At 38.5% G+C, this 21668-nt stretch overlaps 1 protein-coding gene across 1 annotated transcript in view; it reads right to left on the reverse strand.

Moving 5' to 3' along the window:
• Positions 1–21668, reverse strand: part of SUGT1 (SGT1 homolog, MIS12 kinetochore complex assembly cochaperone) — a 49205-nt gene that overhangs the window by 7054 nt on the left and 20483 nt on the right. Inside the window, exons 8-11 of the mRNA XM_007524653.3 lie at positions 17126–17166; positions 10432–10528; positions 9690–9797; positions 1166–1256 (exon numbers count right to left, since the gene is read on the reverse strand). Coding sequence (XP_007524715.1) covers positions 1166–1256; positions 9690–9797; positions 10432–10528; positions 17126–17166 — 337 coding nt within the window. The remainder of the gene's footprint in view (positions 1–1165; positions 1257–9689; positions 9798–10431; positions 10529–17125; positions 17167–21668) is intronic.

Here is a 21668-nt window from a genome sequence, read left to right on the forward strand (position 1 = left end):
ACCCAACCAAAAAGATATGTATACACGTATGTTCATAGCAGCACAATTCATAGCAGCCAAAACCTGGAAGCAACTCAGGTGTCCAACAACAGATGAATGGCTCAGAAAGCTGTGGTATATATACACAATGGAATACTACTCGGCTATTATGTATAATGAACCAAGGGGCCAAGTGGTAGTACAGTAGGTTAAGTGCACATGACATGAAGCCAAGGACCAGAGTAAGGATCCCAGTTTGAGCCCCTGGCTCCCTACCTGCAGGGGGTTTGTTTCACAAGTGGTGAAGCAGGTCTGCAGGTGTCTATCTTTCTCTCCCCCACTGTCTTCCCCTCCCTCGATTTCTCTTTGTCTTGTTCAACAACAGCAGCAATAGCAACAATAACAAGGGCAACAAAATGGGAAAAAATGGCCTCCAGGAGCAGTGGATTCATAGTGTAGGCATGGAACCCGAGCAAAAACTCTGGAGGCAAAAAAAATTCTTGGGTGAAACTAGAAGGAATTAAGTCAAGTGAGATAAGTCAGAAAGACAAAGATGAGTATAGGATGAACAGAAGTTGAGAAAGAACAGAAATGCAAAGCAGAATTTGACTGAGTTTGGAATACTGAACCAAAGTAAAAATCTCTGGGAGGAGGATAAGGTAGATTTTCAGCTTCTGTGGGGGGTGGGGGGGGGGGCGGGGGTGGGTAGGGACACAGACCTTTGGTGGAGGGAATGGTGTTAATATACACTCCTATTAAAAGAAAAAGTTGACAATATCAGCAGAAGAAATAGAAAGAATTAAGTAAAAGATAGGACAGGGAAGAGAATGCAGTATATATTAGCAGAATAACTTACAAATTCATTTATAACACTCCCCTCAATAAAGCAATCCAAGATATAAAAACAAACAACCCCCAAATAATGCCATAAACTGGAATGATAAACAATAAAGTCAAACTCCCTCTGTGCTTTGCTGCCATTCATCTGTTTATTCTTAAGAGTTTTAAAAATTAGAGCCTTCATAAGAAATGCTACTTTGTATTCATTACAAAGCAACCTTCTTAACACTCAATGTATCTTACCTTGGGAACATAATAATGACAGCAGAGAGAATGCTCATTACTATTTAATTTCAACTATATAACACAATATGAATCTAAAGCTCACCAGGACCAGAAAACAAACCTGCTATGAACTGCCTTGGCTTAGGCATATCTCCTTGCCCTTCTAGCTTTTCCCATCTCACAGCCTCTGGCTTTTTCATTTTAATTTCAATCTGCAGAAAACAACAAATAAAATTAATTATTCAACGTAAAACACAAGAGGAGAAAAATTTGCAATTTTCTGAAGTAAAGTTTTATCAAAATTAAGTGTCCTTGAAATAGTTTTATTCATTAATATAAAAATTAAATTTGAAAAACTTAGAAACATTTATTTCCATTGGGTTGTCAGAAAAGGCATGATGTATTTTTTCTAAGCAAAAAAAAAAAAAAAAATTTTTTTCCGTGACTTTTCTGATGACCCAATACTTAAAAAGTAGCCATGGAAAAAGGAGCATACATTCTATAACCTTCAATTATGAAGAGTCTTAAAATCCACATAGTTCAACCAGGTTCAACCCCCTGCATCACTGTAAGTCAGAGCTGAGCAATGCTCTGGTAAAATAAGTAATAAAATATCCACATAGTTCTTTCCTTCTAAATCAATGTTCCAGAGTTGACTATGGTCCTCCCAGAGGACACCTGGCAATGTGGAGACACTGTTTTCATAACCAGGGCAGGGCAGGGCAGAGGGAAGCTACTGGACTTCTCTGCTGAGGAGTCTAAAAGTACCACTGAACATCCTACAACACAAGTAGCAACCCCATACAACAAACCACCCTGTCCTAAATGTCAACAGGATAGGGCTTTGAGAAATCACAGTCCAGTATAAAGTAATTGCTACATCTGCATATAGTATAGTGACTGATTTTAGAAAAGTTAATTTCACTGTATAAAAATAAAGCAACTGGGACCCTGGTGGTGGCCAACATGCACAAGGACCCAGGTTTGAAACCCTGCTCCCCATCTGCTTGGGGGACACTTCATGAGGAGTGAAGCAAGTGTCTCTCTTCCTCTCTACTTTCCCTGCTCCTCTCAGTATCTCTCTGTCCTATCTAATAAAATGAGGGAAGGAGGGAGGGAGGGAGGAAGGAAGGAAAGAAGGAAGAAAGCCAGCCAGTCAGCCACTGGGAATGATAGATTCTAAGGCCAGCACTGAGCCCCAGCAATAAGCCAGGTGGCAATAAAAATAAATAATTGCAATTCATACTAACATTTTACAATCAGTCATTATGTATTAACTATCCATCAGGAACCTAGGCTAGCCTTGAGAGATGTGGGAGGATTTTACAATATGTCTTAACCATGTGGTGATACATGAACACAAGAAAGTTAATCAAAAGGCAAGGAAATGCTCTAAAAAGCTTAGAAAAAAAAAAAATCACACCTGTGAACAGGAAGTTTTTCAGGGCACTTTAAAGAGCTCTGAAGGGTAGGGATGTTTGCAATGGTAGAAGGGATTGTTAAAATATAACTTTCTAAAAAATATTTATTTGACAGGACAGAAATTGAGAGTTGTGCTGCAAGTGTGTCTCTCTACCTATCTCTCACTCCTCCCCTCATCCCTTCCCCTCTCAATTTCTCTGTATGATAAAATATTTTATTAAGGGAGTCGGGCGGTAGCACATCAGGCTAAGCGCACGTGTCACAAAGCGCAAGGACCGACGTAGGGATCCCAGTTCGAGGCCCCGGCTCCCCACATGCAGGGGAGTCGCTTCATGGGCGGTGAAGCAGGTCTGCAGGTGTCTGTCTTTCTCCCCCCCCCCCCCCGTCTTCCCCTTCTCTCTCCATTTTTCTCTGTCCTATCAACAACGATGACATCAATAACACAATAATAACTACAATAAAACACGGGCAACAAAAAGGAAAAAATATATAAATATTAAAATATATATATTTTTATTAAACTTTATTTTAAAGAGAAAGAATGTTGTCTGAGTATTTCTGCTTTCCTCAAAAGCATAAAAATATAACAAGAATCATTCTTGAACAAACAAAAGGGTGGGGTAGATAGCTTAATGGTTAAGAGACTCTCCTGCCTGAGGCTCTAAAGTCCCAAATTCAATCCGCCACAAAGCCATAAGCCAGAGTGGTCCAGTGCTCTGGTTAAAAGAAAAAAGAAGGGGGTTGGTAGCACAACAGGTTAATCCCACATGGCGCAAAACTCAAGGACCAGTGTGAGGATCCTTTGAGCCCCTGGCTCCCCACATGCAGGGGGGTCGCTTCACAAGTGGTGAAGCAGGTCTGCAGGTGTCTATCTTTCACTCCCACTCCTCGATTTCTTTGTCCTATCCAACAACAATGACAGCAATAACAATAATAACCACAACAACGGTAACAAAAGGGAAAAAAATAAGCTCCAGAAGCAGTGGATTCATAGTGCAGGCACTGAACCCCAGCAATAACCCTGGAGGGAAAAAAAAAAAAAAGGAAAGAAACACCACATCAAGAAAAAAAAAAAAGATTAAAAAAAGGACGGGGGCGGGAGGATACAGGTCCAAAAAGGATGACAGAGGACCTATTGGGGGATGTATTGTTATATGGAAAACTCGGAAATGTTATGCATATACAAACTATTGTTATTTACCGTTGAATGTAAAGCATCAATTGTCCAATAAAGAAAAAAAAAGAATTGTACACCGATAAAGAAAAAAAGGACAAAGACAGACAACACAGCACAGCAAAGCACAACATAGAAGCTTCTTTCAGTGCAGTGAGGTTTGGGTTCAAACCTGCATACCACTTATGACAAAGTAAGCAAACGATCCAAGTGAGCTATTTTAATGGCCTACCATCAATAGTTTGTGTGCACAGTATTCGGTGACAGTACTCTGTTTACATACTATGTGTGCACTATCCAATGCTCCACTGTTTGACCCCCCACTGTCTCTCTTTTTTAACGTTTTATTTAATCTTCGATAGAGACAGAAATTGTGGAGGAAGAGAGAGACAGAAAGGGAAGCATGAGACCTGAGTTCTTTGTCCACTGTAATGTGTGAGCCCAAATGGTGCGCCACCACCAGGCCTGTCAAAGCTCTAACAACCTGCTCCAGCTTGAGATACTGTGACCTGAAGCTGAAATTATACTTAATCCATTCAGTAAAATGGGTGCAAGTAAAGCAACTTTTTTAAAAGTGAAAAACTGAAAGATTCATTTTCTAATCTCTTTTTACATATTTCAATATGCTTATGATTTTAGACTGTTTTTTAAATATTCTCCCTTTATTTAAAATACTTATTTATTGATGAGAGAATCAGAGCATCCCTCTGGCACATGTAATATCGGGGATTTAATTCACAATCTCTTGCTTGAGAATCCAATGTCTTTAGTCACTACCACACTCCAAGCCATGCCTCCATTTTTCAAAACAAAATCAATTTATTAATTTAACATTGTTCAAAATATTCTAAGACGGTAGAAGTTTAGTTCTACATTATCTACGTGTTTAGGATTCACCACATCCACCACCAAAGTCCCTGTGCCATTATTACACTAAAGAGACCCTCCTACTTGTCCTTCTTCCTACTCCCTGATATAACCTCCATATAACCTCTGTCCATTTTTTCTAAGTTCATTTGCTTTAGTTATTTATAATCCACGAGTGAAGCAATTAGATATTAGATAGTCTTTCACTTCCTTATTTTACTTAGTCACCTGCAGTTTCAACCATCTTGTCCTAGACACAATGTCATCTCTTTTAATAGCAAAGTAGAATTCAATTAAGTATAAATTCCATGTTTTTTTTTTTTTGTTTGTTTTTCTTTCTGATTTTTACAATCTCAAGATCTCATAATATAAAGTTCCATTTTTGGGGGTCAGGCGGTAGTGCAGCAGGTTCAGCGCACATGGCGCAAAGTGCAAGGACCAGTGTAAAGACTCCAGTTTGAGCCCCGGGCTCCCCACCTGCAGAGGGGGTCGCTTCACAGGCAGTGAAGCAGGTCTACAAGTGTCTATCTTTCTCTTCCCCTCCTCTCTCGATTTCCCTCTGTCCTATCCAATGATATCAATAACAACAATAAAAACCACAACAACAATTAAACAAAAGAGCAACAAAAGGGCAAAAAATATTCTTCAGGAGCAGTGGGTTCATAGTACAGGCACCAAGCCCCAGCAATAACCCTGGAGGCAAAAAAAAGTTCCATTGTTTTATTGCCAATATGGAGACAAAGAGAAGCAAAACATTGTTGTACCTCCCATGAAGCTGCTTTTCCAAGAAACCAGGAGGCCCCCATGTAGTACCAGGCTCAAATTAGAGCTTTCTGCTCGGCAAGGTATGCACCTGGCCAAGTGGGCTATCTCTCAGTACTGCCTCCTTCTTTATCCAGTCATCTGCTGATGGGCATTTAGGCTGATTCTCTATTTTGGCTATTACAAATTGTTCCGTTTTTCAAAAAACTCTTTATTTTAGGAGGAGAAAGAGGAAAAAATAACCAGAAATCACACTGGCATATTCACTGATGGGGTATGAACTTGGAATTTCCTACTTTACTGCCCAACACTTTATCCACTGGGTCACCACCCAGACCACTGTAAATAGTGTTTCTATAAACACAGGGGTACATATATTCTTTCAAATTAGAGTTTTCAGGTTCTTTTTAAAATTTTGGAACTTCAAAAATGTTGCTTAAAATATATGAATATTTTTATATATTTTAAGCAACATTTTTTAAGTTTCAAAATGCTAAATATTTATATATTTTAAGCAACTATCTACAAAAGGGAGATTCACCTCCCCTCAACTCACGATCTGAACCATTCCAGCCTTTAGGTTCATGATTAGTCAACAATTTGTTTTGCTTTATATGTTGCCTCTTTTTTCAACTACCAGGTTCCAGATGCTAAGATGATGCCTTGATCTCACTAACAAGTAGCAACTGTAGGGACTGCCCCACTCTCCAAAGGGAGGCTGGGTCATTCTACCCTGCCACTTATAGAAGACTGGTCCTGAAATAAGTGCAGCCTTGATTGTTCTCAGCTGTGACCATAAACTTCGAGCTCAGACTGACAGGGATTCAGATGTTATATAGGCACCTGGGCTTAATATGAATATAAATGGGTCCTGGGTCAGGTGGATAGGGTAAAATGTTAATTATATTTATATATTTTCTTCAAGTTTGGGAGCTACTCCCTGCCCTAATCAAGCTTTCCAACCCTATTCTGAACTCTGACACCATCTTCTCAAACACTATTTTTAGGTCACCTGTATGTCAGCTACCAAGCTCAAGAAACAGTTACTAATGTCATGAGCCTCTAGGGACATACCTAAAATAGACTTCTGGATTCTCTCTACCCTGAGATCCCTATTTTCAACTGTTCTATTCCTAGCATTTGGTTCTTGTTTATTAAATAATTTGTCCTGCTTTATATCTTACCACCTTTCAGCCACCAAGTTGCAGATGCTACTTTGATTCCATCCTTAACTCCCTCTACAGAGGACCTTGTTGGGTAGTATGCCAACTCCCCAGGCTTAAAGCTTCTGTCTCTAATCCTTCTTAACTAAGCACCGGCATGCCTGCATGGCATTGGCTTGATCCCACTCAAAGCTGTGGGGTCTATTTACATAAACCACTGTTAACTAAGCACCACCCTCCCCCCAGGGCATAGGTGGTTCAGTGGTAGAATTCTCGCCTGCTCCGGCCCCTCTCCTTGTCACACCCTGATTTTCACCCTGTTTACACCCTTGGAATTGCTTTTGGCTCCAAGAGTTCCAGAGTGTATCTCCTGAGAAGGTAGCCCGGCAGGAGTTCCTGATCCCTCTCCCACGCAGCAGCCTCGGTCAGCTCCAGTTGAGTTCTCTCCAACCCAGAGAGCACTTGCTCGGGAAGCACCCTCAGGCTATGCCTGCAGGACCTCACTAATGTGTCTGGGAACCTCACCTCTCCATAGCCCTATCCTACTAGGGAAAGACAGAAACAGGCTGGGGGTACGGATTGACCTGCCAATATCCACGTCCAGCAGAGAAGCAATTACAGAAGCCAGACCTCCTACCTTAAAAAGCAACAGAAGGCTGGACCATAGGAGGGTTAAAAAAAAAAAAAAAGGGCAAATATATCTATATATCTTGTTATAGAAGTAATAGTTAACCCTATCTGTGACCTTGGGAGAACTACTGCAGTTTCCAATGAAGGGAATGGAGATACAGAACTCTGGTGGTGGGAACAGTGTGGAATTATACCCGTTATCTCAAAATTTTATAAATCAGTATTAAAATCACTAATAATAATAGTAATAAAGACTAGTGTGGCCAAATTCAGCACACTGAACATATTTATACTACAAAATTATTCATTGTAAAGTTAGCTGAGCATCCTGTACTTTATCTGGCAACTCTACCTGCAGCATATACAAGAACAAGTAAGACTTGCTTTTTATCATGAAGACTAAGAGAAAGGGAAATAAAATGTATATATAAAGCATGGTCCTGGAGGTGGCGCAGTAGATGGAGAGCTGGACTCTCATGCATGAGGTCCTGAGTTCAATCCCCAGCTGCACATGTACCAGAGTGATGTCTTGAACTTTCTCTCTCTTTCCTCCTTTCTCAGAAATAAGTAAAAACAAAACAAAACAAAAAAAGTATATATAAAGAAAACAATTGTACAAAAAAAAAGTGGGAGGGGCAACAGACAAATGGGGACTATAATACAGGGAACTGGGGAATGGTTAGAATCAACAAGCAAAAGAGCCAGAATAAAAACTAAGAGATGGTGGTCCAGGAGGTGGTGCAGTGGATGTAGCATTGGATTCTCAAACATGAGGTCCTGAGTTCGATCCCCAGCAGCACATGTACCAGAGTGCTCTCTGGTTCTTTCTCTCCTCCTATCTTTCTCATGAATAAATAAATAAATTAAAAAAAAAACACTAAGAGATGATGGCCAGGGGCATAGCAAAGCAGCAGCAAAACAGACTCTCATGGCTGAAGTTCCCAAAGGTCCTACCTAGCACCACTGTATGTCAAAGCTTAGCGGTTCTCTGGTTTCTCTCTCTCTCCCTCATGAAAATAAATAAAACTTAATAAAAACACAAGCTTGATTTGACTACATATACTATTTATCCATAGATCTACACAGAGACTTAGTAGCACAAGTTTTACATCATTTGCCATCTACTCACATCAATCAATTCACAATAAATTCTCATAAACACACACAACAACCTGTTGACATCAGTAAGTATAGGAGAGTCAAAATAATCTTCTGGTCTATCTGCTTCCCAAATCTAGTTAATAGTTTTGTATTTAGTTTTAATATTATTTTATTACATTCCAAACAATGTGGATGAGACATGACCGCAATTTTGTTATTTCATTCCTTTTCTTTCTATCTAAAGCAACTGCTTATCTCTACCTCATAATTTAAGTTTTGTATGTTATACTCTTTAAATAATCAGATAACGAGACGAAAAATTTTTTTGGCTTATTTACTTTGCACTTTCTGCTCCATTCCTCAATATCTTTTGTCTTTCCACAGGTTCGGTGTCACAAGCCTACCTTTAATCCTATTCTAACAGGGAAACTGATATGTCTAAGAACTTAATCTCAATAATGGGGAAGGGGGAAATTAATGAGGCATCTCAGTGGGTAACGGGCAGAACTTGCATGTGTGCACTTCTAGGTTTGAACCCTGCCAGAGAGAAGTTCTGGCCTCTCTCAAAAAACAAAAAATCCAATATAACATTATCACTAACTCATCATCCAACTTCATATAAATATATAAATAGGTTTCAGAGTTCATTTTGTCCACATCCCATAATTTCACATAGGTTAAAATTTTAGTACTATAATTATACTGTAACTAGTTTAAGTTCACGGGGCAAAAAAAAAAAAAAAAGAATCAATCAGATTTTTTGATTTTTAGTTTATTTCAAATATCCTCACTAGTCTAGTTCTATTGTTTAGTTTTTCTTTTTCTTTTTTTTTGGCCAAAGCATTGCTCAACTTTGGTTTATGATTAGTGCTAGGAATTGAACCAAGGAGCTCTGAGCCTCAAGCCTGAATACTATTTGCATAACCTTTATGCTATCTTCCCAGCCCATAATTTACTTCTTTTTAAAAAAAATTTAAAACTTCCAGTCGCTCAAACCACAACTCTGTTATAATATGGAACCGAAAATTCAACTGAAACAAAGCAAAAGCAGATTCATCTATATAGTTTGAAATTTTTAATAGCAGTAAAATAGATAAAGCAAACTACTGTATATTTCTTTTGAAAAACCTATTTTTAAGAATTATGCCTACCAAAAATTATTTTTATTTATTTGACCCCTTAAATGAGTGTAATGCAACACTGGTGCATCACACATGCATGGTAGAGCCACTATGTGGCCTACCTGCCTCAATTTTCTTCCAGTCTTTGTTTCAGAGCAAGACTCCACCACCTTTGGAACTCTTCACATGCTATCTATGATGTTCCATGTCATGCCAGAACTAGAATCAAGGGCCTTACCCAAAGGAAAGCACCTACTCAACCGTATGAGCTGCCTCTCAGCTCATATGCTTTTAAACCTAAAGATGTGATTTAAAGAAGCTACAAGATTATGGTAACATGGGTGACTAGTTGAAAACTCTAGATTTTGAAAATATTGCTAATGACATCCATTTCAATTGCCTTACCTTTGTTGAAAGAACTTTAAATGTGCTCTGCTCTGGTATTATAGGATGAAGAAGACTCAGTTTCAAATTGTAATCCTCTCCAGAAGGAAGTTTCACCAAAGCAGACAACTAATGAACACAAAATTAGTAGCACATTTTATAAATTCATAAAATGAAGGTACTGAAAACAATTTGTATGTTACATTTAAGAACTTCAAGTAATATGTTATTATTCACATGTATTCTGTACATAATTAAACAGAAGTTGCTAGTAAATTAAAATTTAATCTTAAGACACCTCAAGATACAAGAGCAAAATAAGAGTATATATCAAAAAGTATTTATGCACAAAACATTTAGTTCTGCCACTTTTTAAAATCATAGAATTTTCTATTAAATGCTAAAAAACAGTTACATTCATTTAATATTAGTAAATTCTAAGGCATGTAAATCAGACAATAAGTAGACCTTTTCCAGTATAATACAAAGTAGCCAAATTCCATATATTACTACTTCTATGTTATTTGTCAACTAAGTTATGCTTTGAATTCCAAGTGTAAAGAAAAGAAACTAATTCCCATCTCCGTAATAGCCTGTGATATACATACTATCTCAAAAGTTAAAGGATTTAGTTGAAAAGCAATGCCTAAAGATTTTCAGATTTTCCAAATGATCTCATGAAGAAATGACCTATATCTGAAAAACTATTACAAACTGTAAAGCTAATCTCAATGTTAAAAAAGAAAGATTAATAAACAATAACCTCTTTTTCTGAAAATTCCACATTTACATCATTCTTCTGAATATTCTTAATCATTAGTGTAATGATTACTTGCGAGTCTGTCTGATACCAGTCATACCTATTAAAAAAGAAAAAGAAAGGTAAAACAGTGTCTCTAGTTTTCTTAAAAGTAGTTCTTTCTTGTGAAGAAAAAAAAACTACAATCTGATAAGTAACAAGAGCTCTACCTTGAGGAACAACATAGCAAAGCAGAAACAATTCCATATTAACTTGTTTATAATTTCTATTAGTGAAAGAGAATAGGGTCAATGACATCCCAGATATTTTCAGTGAATTTAAGCATGTGATGCTCTGAATTCTCACTTGTATCTTTTACACACTCACTTCAACCTAAAGTGATAGTCTCACTTCAATATTTTTTTTGTTTTTATTAGTTTTTGTATACCAGAACACTGCTCGGCTCTGGCTTATGGTGGTACTGGGGGTTGAACCTGGGACCTTTGGTGCCTCAAACATGAAAGTTTGTGTAACTACTAAACCATGCTATCTCCCCATCCTACTTCAACACATCTCTATTTCATAGTTGAGAGGAGGGTAAGCTTGGAAAGGTAAAAATCAGTCCATCACGTGGCAGATGTTAAATTAGATCTAGGTCAGCTTAACTCTACACTCCAAGATCTTTAAACCGAAATTAGAGGCAAACAGTTCTGAGTACAGACAGAAGGAAAACAAATGAGAAAAAAATTAGAATTAATTTAAACCTTTACTCATCTTTATTTTGTTTGCTAGTGCTGTAGTAATGATTTTACAAGACTGTAATATTACAAGGTGTAGTTCTACACCATACCAGCCACTATAGGCATGTGATTAAATATAGTATCTTCCAACAATCTCAAGGTATGTAGGAAAACAAGTATATCTACAGAAATCTAATGAGGTGTATCTTTCCCACTGTACGTTCTCAAAATCTAAACATCCTCACTTGCAAATAAAATAAGCTTATGTCAATGATGGCAGAGCTATCCGTCTATTACCTGGCCACTACTACATTTTCCAAGACCAAAGCACAGTGCCTGATACACAGTATATTTACTAAATCAGTGTTGGATTTTATGCTCCAAACCTTACCAAATATTATTTCACATTTATATGATCTATAGTCACTGTGGCCACCAAGTTAAAGTTCCTTATCAACTAGGTACTTAGAGACATTGTCTATCTCCACAGAAAGAACAAAAATAAATTGTTTAATTTTAATCTTCCAAGACATTTAGGCAGTTATGTCAAAAAGCACTTGAAAAAACTTTTAAGAGTTGGGGGCAGAGCCAAGATGGCGACTTGGAGACAACATATGGCCTGGGCTCTACAAAGAGGCTGCTTTAAACCTAGAAGTTCAGGTGAGGGAAGGAGTTCTGGACCAGTGGTAGAGGAAGGCAGGGGTAGGTCAGGGTGGTACCAAGGAAGAGCCCTATAATTCACTCTTGGGCTGTATTACACTCTTGGGCTGCCAAGGCCGAAAAGGACAAAGGAAACAGGGATTCAGCTGGGAGTCCAGTTTTGCTATTTCGCTCTGCACTGCCCCAGCCAAAAGACCAACCTCCATGCCTGCTATTTCTGGTGGCCCTCCTGAGGAGCTAATTTCTTTATCAAAATTCCAGCATCAGCAGGTATGTCATCCAAAGGAGGGGGTTATTTCCCCAAGCAAAGGTGGTTTTTGTTTGTTTGTTTTTGTTTTGTTTCTTCTTTTGAAGGGGGCTGGAGCTCTATCTTAGTGACAGAATACCTTATTAATCAGGGCCTTGGCCTTGCCTGGGTTAGACCACCTGTCTTCCTTTATTCTACGCCTTGAGCTTATTTGATAGTTGCTTCTTGTAATTGTTTACTTTTGCTTAGTTTAGGAAGGGGGCCAAGCTATGTGCAGCCATTCTGGAGTAGTTTAGTCTGTGGACAGACTATTAGGGTTCTTTTTTATTCTATTTTATTTTATTACTATTATTATTTGTACCTGCCTATTTTCTCTCCTCTCCAGGTTAAGCAAAAGTAGCTACTGTTGCTTTTTCCATTGAAAGGTGATTGAGCATGCTACTCACTGTGGGAGGAACTTGCTTCTCTCTCTTTTCTCCACTTTTCCTTTTCTTTCCTTCTAGCTGATCCGAAAAAACTCATTCCTTTAACTGCTTTTTTTTTCCTTTCTTTTTCTTTCTAAATTCACTGACACTCCTTTGTCAATTATCTTGTGGAAGAAATTTGACTCAGAGTGTACTCTCTCTCTCTCCATTTCTCCCTGTGTCTCTTTCTTTTCTCATTTCCTTCTCTTTTCACTATCTCTAGAAATAATAGTTGACAGTTGATTTTTATAACTGTCTATTCTTGCTTTTCCTTTTTGTTTGTTTTTATATTTGGAGTGGAGAGGTTGCTTGGCAAACTGGTTTTGGCTGAATTGCACTAATCTTTGCTTTGGTTGCTGCTGTTATACTGCTGTTGTACTTGTGACTTCTCATTTGTGAAAAGACTTTAGTGTGGCTTATACTCACACAATACAACAACTACAGGATGACGAGACAGAAAAATACAAATCACACCAGTGAAAAAAAAAAGTTAAATTGAGAAAAAAAATAAAACTGCTACCACAATGAATCAGCACAGGAGCCCAGAAAAAATTCCAAGTAAGCCAGAAGCAACTATAAATAAGGAAAATATGCAAACAATAATTGACCTATTAATCACAGAAATGAGGACAGCTATTGAGGAAAAGGCTATCAGAAACAGGGAAACAATAAATGAAACTCTCAAGGAAAATACTAGCTACCTGAGGTAATTAGAGAATTGAAAGCTGAAATAGGTGAGTTAAAAAGACAACTAGCAGAACAAGCTAATATGTAATTGAGCAATGTAAAAAAAAAAAATAGCTGAACTCAAGAAGGAAGCTGAGGGAAGTGAAAGCAGATTAACAGAAGCAGAAAACAGAAATAGGCAGACAGAGGATGAGTTAGAGAAAACTAAGGAGGAGGTAAAAGAAGACAACAACAGACATATGGGATGATCTTAAAAGAAGTAACATTTGTATAATTGGCCTACCAGAGGAAGAGAGGAAAGGGAAGTAAACATCCTTGAGGAAATAATAGAGGAAAATATCCCAACCATAAACAAAAGAAAGGACATCAAGATGCAAGAGGCCCAGAGAGGGCCAAATAGAATAAGCCCAGACCTGAAGACACCAAGACACATCACAGTTATAATGAAAAGAAGTAAGGATAAAGAACGGATCCTAAATGCTGCAAGACAAAAAAAAAAAAAAAAAAGTCACACACTGGGGAAAACCCTTAAGACTATCAGCAAACTTCTTCACTCAAAATCTAAAAGCTAGAAAAGAACGGCAAGATAACTACTGAGCCCTCAATAAAAAAGGCTTTCAGGGGCCAGGTGGTGGCACAACTGGTTGGGCGCACGTTACAATGCGCAAGGACCCAGGTTCGAGCCCCTGGTCCCCACTTGCAGGGGGAAAGCTTCACAAGTGGTGAAGCAGGGCTGCAGGTGTCTCTCTCCTCTATCTGCCCCTTCCCTCTCAATTTCTGGCTGCCTCTATACAATAAATATAATTTTTTAAAAAGGGGGTTTCAACAAAAGATAGTATATCCTGCTAGACTAAACTAGATGGAGGGGAGGAGTAAAAAACCTCAGATGAACAACAGTTAAAGGAGGCAACTATCAACAAACCTGCCCTGAAAGAGGTTCTAAAAGACCTTCTATGAACAAGAACATCACCAAATACTTGCCATATATCACAGCAAATAAAAAACTGTTGAATAATGGCACTACGATACCTTAAATCCATAATTTCAATAAAAGGCATTGGTTTAAATTCACCCATTAAAAGACAGAGTGGGAGGATGGATCAGGAAACACAATCAGGGAGCTGGGCAGTAGCGCAGTGGGTTGAGCGCACATGGTACACAAGGACCAGCGTAAGGATCCCAGTTTCAGCCCTGGCTCCCCATCTGCAGAGGAGTCGCTTCACAGGCAGTGAGGCAGGTCTGCAGGTGTCTTTCTCTCCCCCTGTATTCCCCTCCTCTCTTCATTTCTCTCTGTCCTATTTAACAACAAGATCATTAACAACTACAAAAATAAATATTAAAAAATTAAAAAAAAAAGAAAACACAAACAAATCATATGCTGCTTGCAATAATCCCACCTGACCTAACAAGACAAACACAGACTTAAAGTGAAAGGATGGGGGTGGGGGGAGTGAAAGAATGGAAAACTATCCTACAGGCTAATGGACCACAAAACAAAACAAAAAGGGGGGGGGGCAGGGATAGCTATTCTCATCTCTGAAATAGACTTAAAATAAATAAGATAGGCATGGACATTACATACTGATCAGAGGACCAATTAACAATTATTCCAAGGACTCAGTAACACCCAACCAAAAAGATGTGTGTACACCTATGTTCATAGCACCACAATTTGTAATAGCTAAAACCTGGAAGCAAACCAGGTGCCCAACAACAGATGAATGGCTGAAAAAGCTGTGGTACATATACACAATGGAATACTATGTAGCTATTAAGAATAATGAACCCACCTTCTCTGATCCATCTTGAATGGAGCTAGAATGTTAAGTGAGATGAGTAAGAAAGAGAAAGACAAGTATGGGATGATTCTACTCATAAACAAAAATTGAGAAAGAAGAACAGAAAGGGAAACTCAAAGCAGAATCTGACTGAGTTTGGAACATGACACCACCTCTTAGTGGAGAGTGAGGGCAGATGTTCAGCTTCAAAGCCTGGAATGTTCCTAGCCATGACCAAAGAATGTGAGCTCAGACCTACAAGGATGCAGAGGTTATATAGGCTCCAGTACTGAATATGGGCCCCTAGATCAAATCAATGGGGTTTACAGCTAACAATATTTATACACTTTTCCCATATTTGCGAGCTAATCTCTTCCCTGATCTAGCTTTCTAGTCCTTTTTCCAGCCATGACACCATCTCCTCAGAAAATAACTTAGGTCCACCTGCATATCAGATGTCAGACTTAGGCAAAAACTAGTAAAGTCATGGGTCCCTTGGAATATAACTAAAATAGACCTAGCAGCTTTTTCCAAAACAGAGACTCCAAATCTTCATCTACATTATTCCTTGCCTTTAGGTTCATGACTTGTCAACAATTTTTTTGGCTTTATATGTTAACTCTTTTTTCAGCCACCAGGTTCCAGATACTATCATGATGCCAACCTGACTTCCCTGGACAGAGGACCCCACCAATGTGTCCTGGAGCCCCACCCCACTAGGGAAAGAGAGAGACAGTCTGGGAGTATACTGGGTTGACCTGTCAATGCCCATGTCCAGTGAGAAGCAATTAAAGAAGCCAGACCTCCCACCTTCTGTACTCCATAATGACCCTGGGTCCATGTTCCCAGAGGGATAAAGAATAGGAAAGCTATCAAGGGAGTGGATGAGATACGGAATTCTGGTGGTGGGAATTGTGTGGAACTGTACCCCTCTTATCCTGTGGTCTTGAAACATTTCCATTTTATAAATAAAAATCACATAAATTAAAAGAGTCTCACAGTTTCCCTTGAAATTCAGTGAGGATGCAAAGCTCCAAATCAATGTTTTGTGTTTCTTTCTGTCATAATCCCAAGAACACAAATGTACACATGGGTGAAGAATAATTCAAAATAAATTCTACTACTTGCTACATACTTGTTCATTATGAAACTGCTGTTCTCAGCAAGATATTTACAACTCAAAAAGTTTACTCAAAATAAAAAAAGCTAAGTAAAGTTGCAATTATGTCAAGCCTATAATATTATAGCACACAGGAATTGCAGGTGATAAGTTAGAGGTTTAATTCTCAACACCAACACTTGCCAGTCTGAGCAGTGCTATAACAAAAAGAAAAAGCTCATGCTTAGTAAACTAAAACAATACCAGGTTTCACTCATATATGGAACACAAATAACTAATGCAAACATATTTGTCAACAACAAAAATGTAGTCAAGTATTTCTTAAACTTCGTGGAAACAAAGTTTTGTGGTGGACACAAAACTTTGGTAGAAGGTAATAATTTACAAAGTCTGTATGTGGGTATAAAATTATATTCCTGAAATATTTTAACTTTGTAAGACACTATTAAGTAACTAGTAAAAATGGGAAAGAAAAAAGACAAGGGCCAGGCAGATAGATCAGTTTTTTAGAGCACCAACTTGCATGTCCATAGCCCTAAAGGTCACAGTTTTTCAACCCTTGACACTACCTTATGCTAGTGCTAAGCAGTGCTCTCATCCTAATTCTCTCCTTCCTCTTTCAAAAAAAAAAAAAAAAACCTTAAAAAGATAAATCTTAAAACTTATTAAAAAATAAAAAAGGATAAATCTTAAAATAATAAACTAAGAAATACTTAGAAAATGGGTATGTTTACTGTTGATACAAAACTTAAGTACTGGCGAGGCAGGGGGACATACCCACATGGCACACATGTTACCATATGCAAGGACCTGGGTTCAAGCCTCCAGTTCCCATCTTCAGGGGGTAAAGCAGTCATGCAGGCATTACTCTGCCTCTCTCCATCTCCCTATCTCAATCTCCCCTCTCAATTTCCTCTCCATCCTATTAAATACAATAAAGGAAAAAAGTTAAGATAACTAAAGAATTACATCCTTTATAGGTATATTTACTATTTATTGTTTTGTGAAAAATAAATACTTACCTGATTTTTGACTGGGATGTCTGCTGAGATGCAGACTGATTCTATCAAAATGAAAGAGAAAAATATTTACAATTAGTTTAATAAGTATATATTAAAAGGCATATATCACTAACTTACCTAAAACTATAATTAATTAGACATGGAACAATTACATGAAAACTTACTGCAAAGACAAAGATTGGTAGACATAATTATTAAATAACACTAATCTATATAAAACATTTGACTTCACTGTTTCCATAGTTTTAATTTCAAAAGCAATTTTCTCCTAAAAGCATGACAAGAAAACTTTCTAAAGGTATAATTCCAAAAAGATACATGTAAGAGTTCCAGGTCTACCATCATAAACCTTCTTATGGGCCTCTACAGCACCTTGCCCTCAATATAGAACAATGGTATAAACTTCCCCACTCTCCAAAGGGAGGCTAAGTCAACCTATTCTGCCACTCAAGGAAGACTGGTCCTGAAATAAGTGCAGCCTAGAATATTCCTAGATATGACCATGGAATGGGAGCTCAGATCTATAGGGATGTAGAGGCACCTGTGCCAAATATAGACACGGGTCATATCGATGGGATTTACAGTTAAAAGTATATACTTTCAACATATTGGGGAGCTTCTCCTGCCCTGATCCAGCTTTCCAGTCCTATCCTCAACTCTCACCATCTTCAGAGAGATTACTTTCAGCCCACCTGCATGTTAGCTGTCAGGCTCAGGCAAAAATTAAAAGTCATGGGCACCTTGGAATAAAACTAAAATAGAGTTCCCAGCTTCTTCCATCATGAAGACCCCAAATCTCATCTGCTATATGCTTATCTTTTGGTTCCTGTTAGTAAACAATTTTTCTCTTTATATCTTAATACTTTTCAGCCACCAAGTTGCTGCTGTTACCATGATGCCAAACTGAATTCCTTGGGTAGAACCTCACAAAGGTGTCCTGGTACCCACCTATCCAGAGCCCTACCCCATTAGGAAAATACAGAAAACAGGCTGGTATGGACTGACCTGCCAACACTCATGTCAAGCAGAGAAGCAATTACAAAGTCAGACTTCCCACCTTCCCCACTCCATAAATATCTTTGGTTCAGGGAGCCAGGCGGTAGTGCAGTGGGTTAAAGCGCACATGCCATAAAGCGTAAAGACCAGAATAAGGATCCCAGTTCGAGCTCCTGGCTTCCCACCTATTGAGGGGTAGCTTCACAAGCAGGGAAGCAGCTCTGCAGGTGGCTTTCTCTCCCCATCTTCCCATCCTCTCTCAATTTCTTTGTCTGATCCAACAAGGAGAATAGCAACAATAACAATGATAAACAACAAGGGCAAGGAAAAGGAAAAAACAGCCTCCAAGAATAGTGGATTTGTAGTGCAGGAACTGAGTCCCAACCCTGGAGGCAAAAAAAAAAAAAAAAAAAGGTCCATATTCCCAGAGGGATAAAGAATAGGAAAGCTTTGGGGCTGGGTGGTGGCATACCTGGTTGAGCACACATATTACAATGCGCAGGGACCCGGGGTTCAAGCCCCCAGTCCCTACATACAGGGGGAAAGCTTTGCAAGTGGTGAAGTAGAGCTGCATGTGTGTCTCTGTCTCTCTCCCTCTCGATCACCCCCTTCCCTCTTGATTTCTGGCTGTCTCTATCCAATAAAGATAATTAAAAAAATAAAAATTTTTAAAAAATGGGGAAGCTTCCAATGGAGGGGATGAGATGTAGTACTCTGGTGGTGGGATTTATGTAGAATTGTACCCCTCTTATCCCACAGTCTTGTCAATCATTATTAAATCACCAATACAAAAAAATAAAAACAAATTACAGTTCTGTCTTAGCTAAAAATAATTAACTTTAATTTTTTTTTCCACATTGTAATAGTCAGGCTCAACAATGGTTTCTATTGCTACTCTAAACATATAAGAAAATAGCTTCTGGGGACCAGGTGGTGGCGCATGTGGTTAAGTGCACATATTATAGTGTGCAAGGACCCAGGTTCAACCCCTGGTCCCCACCTGCAGGGGGAAAGCTTCACAAGTGGTGAAGCAGGGCTGCAGGTGTTTCTTTCTTTTTTTTTTTTTAATAATTTATTTCTTTATTGGGGAATTAATGTTTTACATTCAACAGTAAATACAATAGTTTGTACATGCATAACATTCCCCAGATTCTCATTTAACAATACAACCCCCACTATGTCATTCATCATCTTTCATGGACCTGTATTCTCCCCACCCACCCCAGTCTTTTACTTTGGTGTAATACTCCAATTCCATTTCAGGTTCGACTTGTGTTTTCTTTTCTAATCTTGTTTTTCAACTTCGGCCTGAGCGTGAGATCATCCCATATTCATCCTTCAGTTTCTGACTTATTTTACTCAACATGATTTTTTCAAGGTCCATCCAAGATCGGCTGAAAACAGTGAAGTCACCATTTTTTACAGCTGAGTAGTATTCCATTGTGTATATATACCACAACTAGGGCTGCAGGTGTTTCTATGTTTCTCTCCCTCTCTATCTCCCCCCTCTACCCTCAATTTCTCTCGGTCTCTATCCAATAATAAATAAATAAATAAATATAAAGATTTAAAAAAAAAAAAGAAAGAAAATAGCTTCTGCAAAGCCCCAGGACTGGTGCAAGGATCCCGGTTCGAGCCCCCGGCAAGGGAGTCACTTCACAGGCGGTGAAGCAGGTCTGCAGGTGTCTTTCTCTCCCCCTCTCTCTTCCTCATCTCTCTCTGTTTCTCTCTGTCCTACCCAACAATAACGACATCAATAACAACAATAATAAGTACAACAATAAACAACAAGAGCAACAAAAGGGAAAATAAATGAATAAATAATAAAAAATAGAAAATAGCTTCTTCCACCTATGGCCTCTACATAAACTCCTACAGAACATATCAAGAAACAAAGTTTCTCTTGACTAGTAAAGCTCTATTCGCCTATAAATACATATGGGCCAGTTAAGACACATCTAAATCTAAAGAACTTGTCCTAGATAGTAGACTTCTAAGTCCCTAAATGAGAATGGAAGAGATAGGGTTAGGAGGAAGAAAAATAAGTAAAACTTTTGGAGCTGTAAGTGAAACTCAAAATCACTTTCAAATGTTAAGCATTTAAAAAATACCCAAGAACAGGGAAGACAGCTTAGCCTGCAGAGCACAGAACTTGTATGCCAGATCCCTAGAAGTCACAGGCATGCATCACTTTATACCAAAGCTGAGGAACACTGAGGTCTTTCTATCATTGTCTTTCCCTTCTCTTATTCTTTCTCATGATATATATTGGGAAAATGAAAGAAAGGGGGGGTAGAGAGAGGGAGAGAAAGAGACAGAAAGGCGGGTGCGAAGGAAAAGAAAGACAAATCTGAATCTAGATGATAGACTAGATTATTCCAGTTCATCTTGGTACCAAGAAAAAAACTACTGGTTTGTCTGGAAATTTATAAAGCAGATATATAAAAATTATATATATATATATGACACATATAAAAAGCAGCTGTGTGATGCACCTGGTTGAGCACACATACGACAATGTCCAAGGACCTGGGTTCAAAGCCCCAGGCCCACCTGCAGGGAGAAAGCTTCGTGAAAGGTGAAAAAAGTCTGTATGTGTCTGTCTCCCTTTTTCTCTGTTTCCCCTTTTCTCTTGATATCTTGCTGTCTCTATCAAATAAATAATTTTTTTTTTAAAAAAAAGAAAAATACACAACTCCAACAACCCTATAGGCTAAACTATAGCAATGACAAAATGCACAGTGGTCACCTATTTGTGCAGCCAGATAGTCTTTGTTATGCAACTGCCATTCTGTTCTTTTCAAGCATAGTTCATATTCCAAATATTACAAAAATCTGGGGGCTGAGCAGTAGCACAGTGGGTTAAGTGCACATAGTGCAAAGCACAAGGACCAGCATAAGGATCCTGGTTCAATCACCCAGCTAACCACCTGCGGGGGGGGGGGGGGGGGCTGTCACTTCACAAGCAGTGAAGCAGGGCTGCAGGTGTCTGTCTTCTCTCCCCTTCTCTATCTTCCCCGTGTCTCTTGATTTCTCTCTGTCCTATCTAACCACAATGACAGTAATAACAACTACAATAAACAATAAAGGTGTAAAAGGGGAAAAAATAGCCTTCAAGAGCAGTGGATCATAGTGCAGACACTAAACCCCAGTGATAACCCTGGAGGCAAAAATAAATAAATAAATAAATAACTAGATTTAAAAAAATCAAGAGAAAAACACTGGCAGTTATTTTCCAATCCATCTGCAACCCATCACTTATGAAGTGGGAAGTGTGGAAAAGACTAGAAGTAAAAGAAATAGAACAGCTCAAGGCCTAAATCACTATGCAGTTATTCAGCCTGATGTCTGCACAATAGATTAGCTATATTAAGTCCTGTTCATATATGCTGAAAGTTCAGAGCAATGTACTTCCCAATGTCAATGTAATTCTAGATAACAGAAATGTCAATCTTCCTTTAGAGATAAAGATATTGTAAGATATCAAGTAATTTCTCATACAAAAAAATCATGACTACACATACCTGACTGCCGTTTTATTTCTTGA

The sequence above is a fragment of the Erinaceus europaeus genome, chromosome 5 (assembly GCF_950295315.1).
Source record: "Erinaceus europaeus chromosome 5, mEriEur2.1, whole genome shotgun sequence".
In the NCBI taxonomy this organism is placed as follows: domain Eukaryota; kingdom Metazoa; phylum Chordata; class Mammalia; order Eulipotyphla; family Erinaceidae; genus Erinaceus; species Erinaceus europaeus.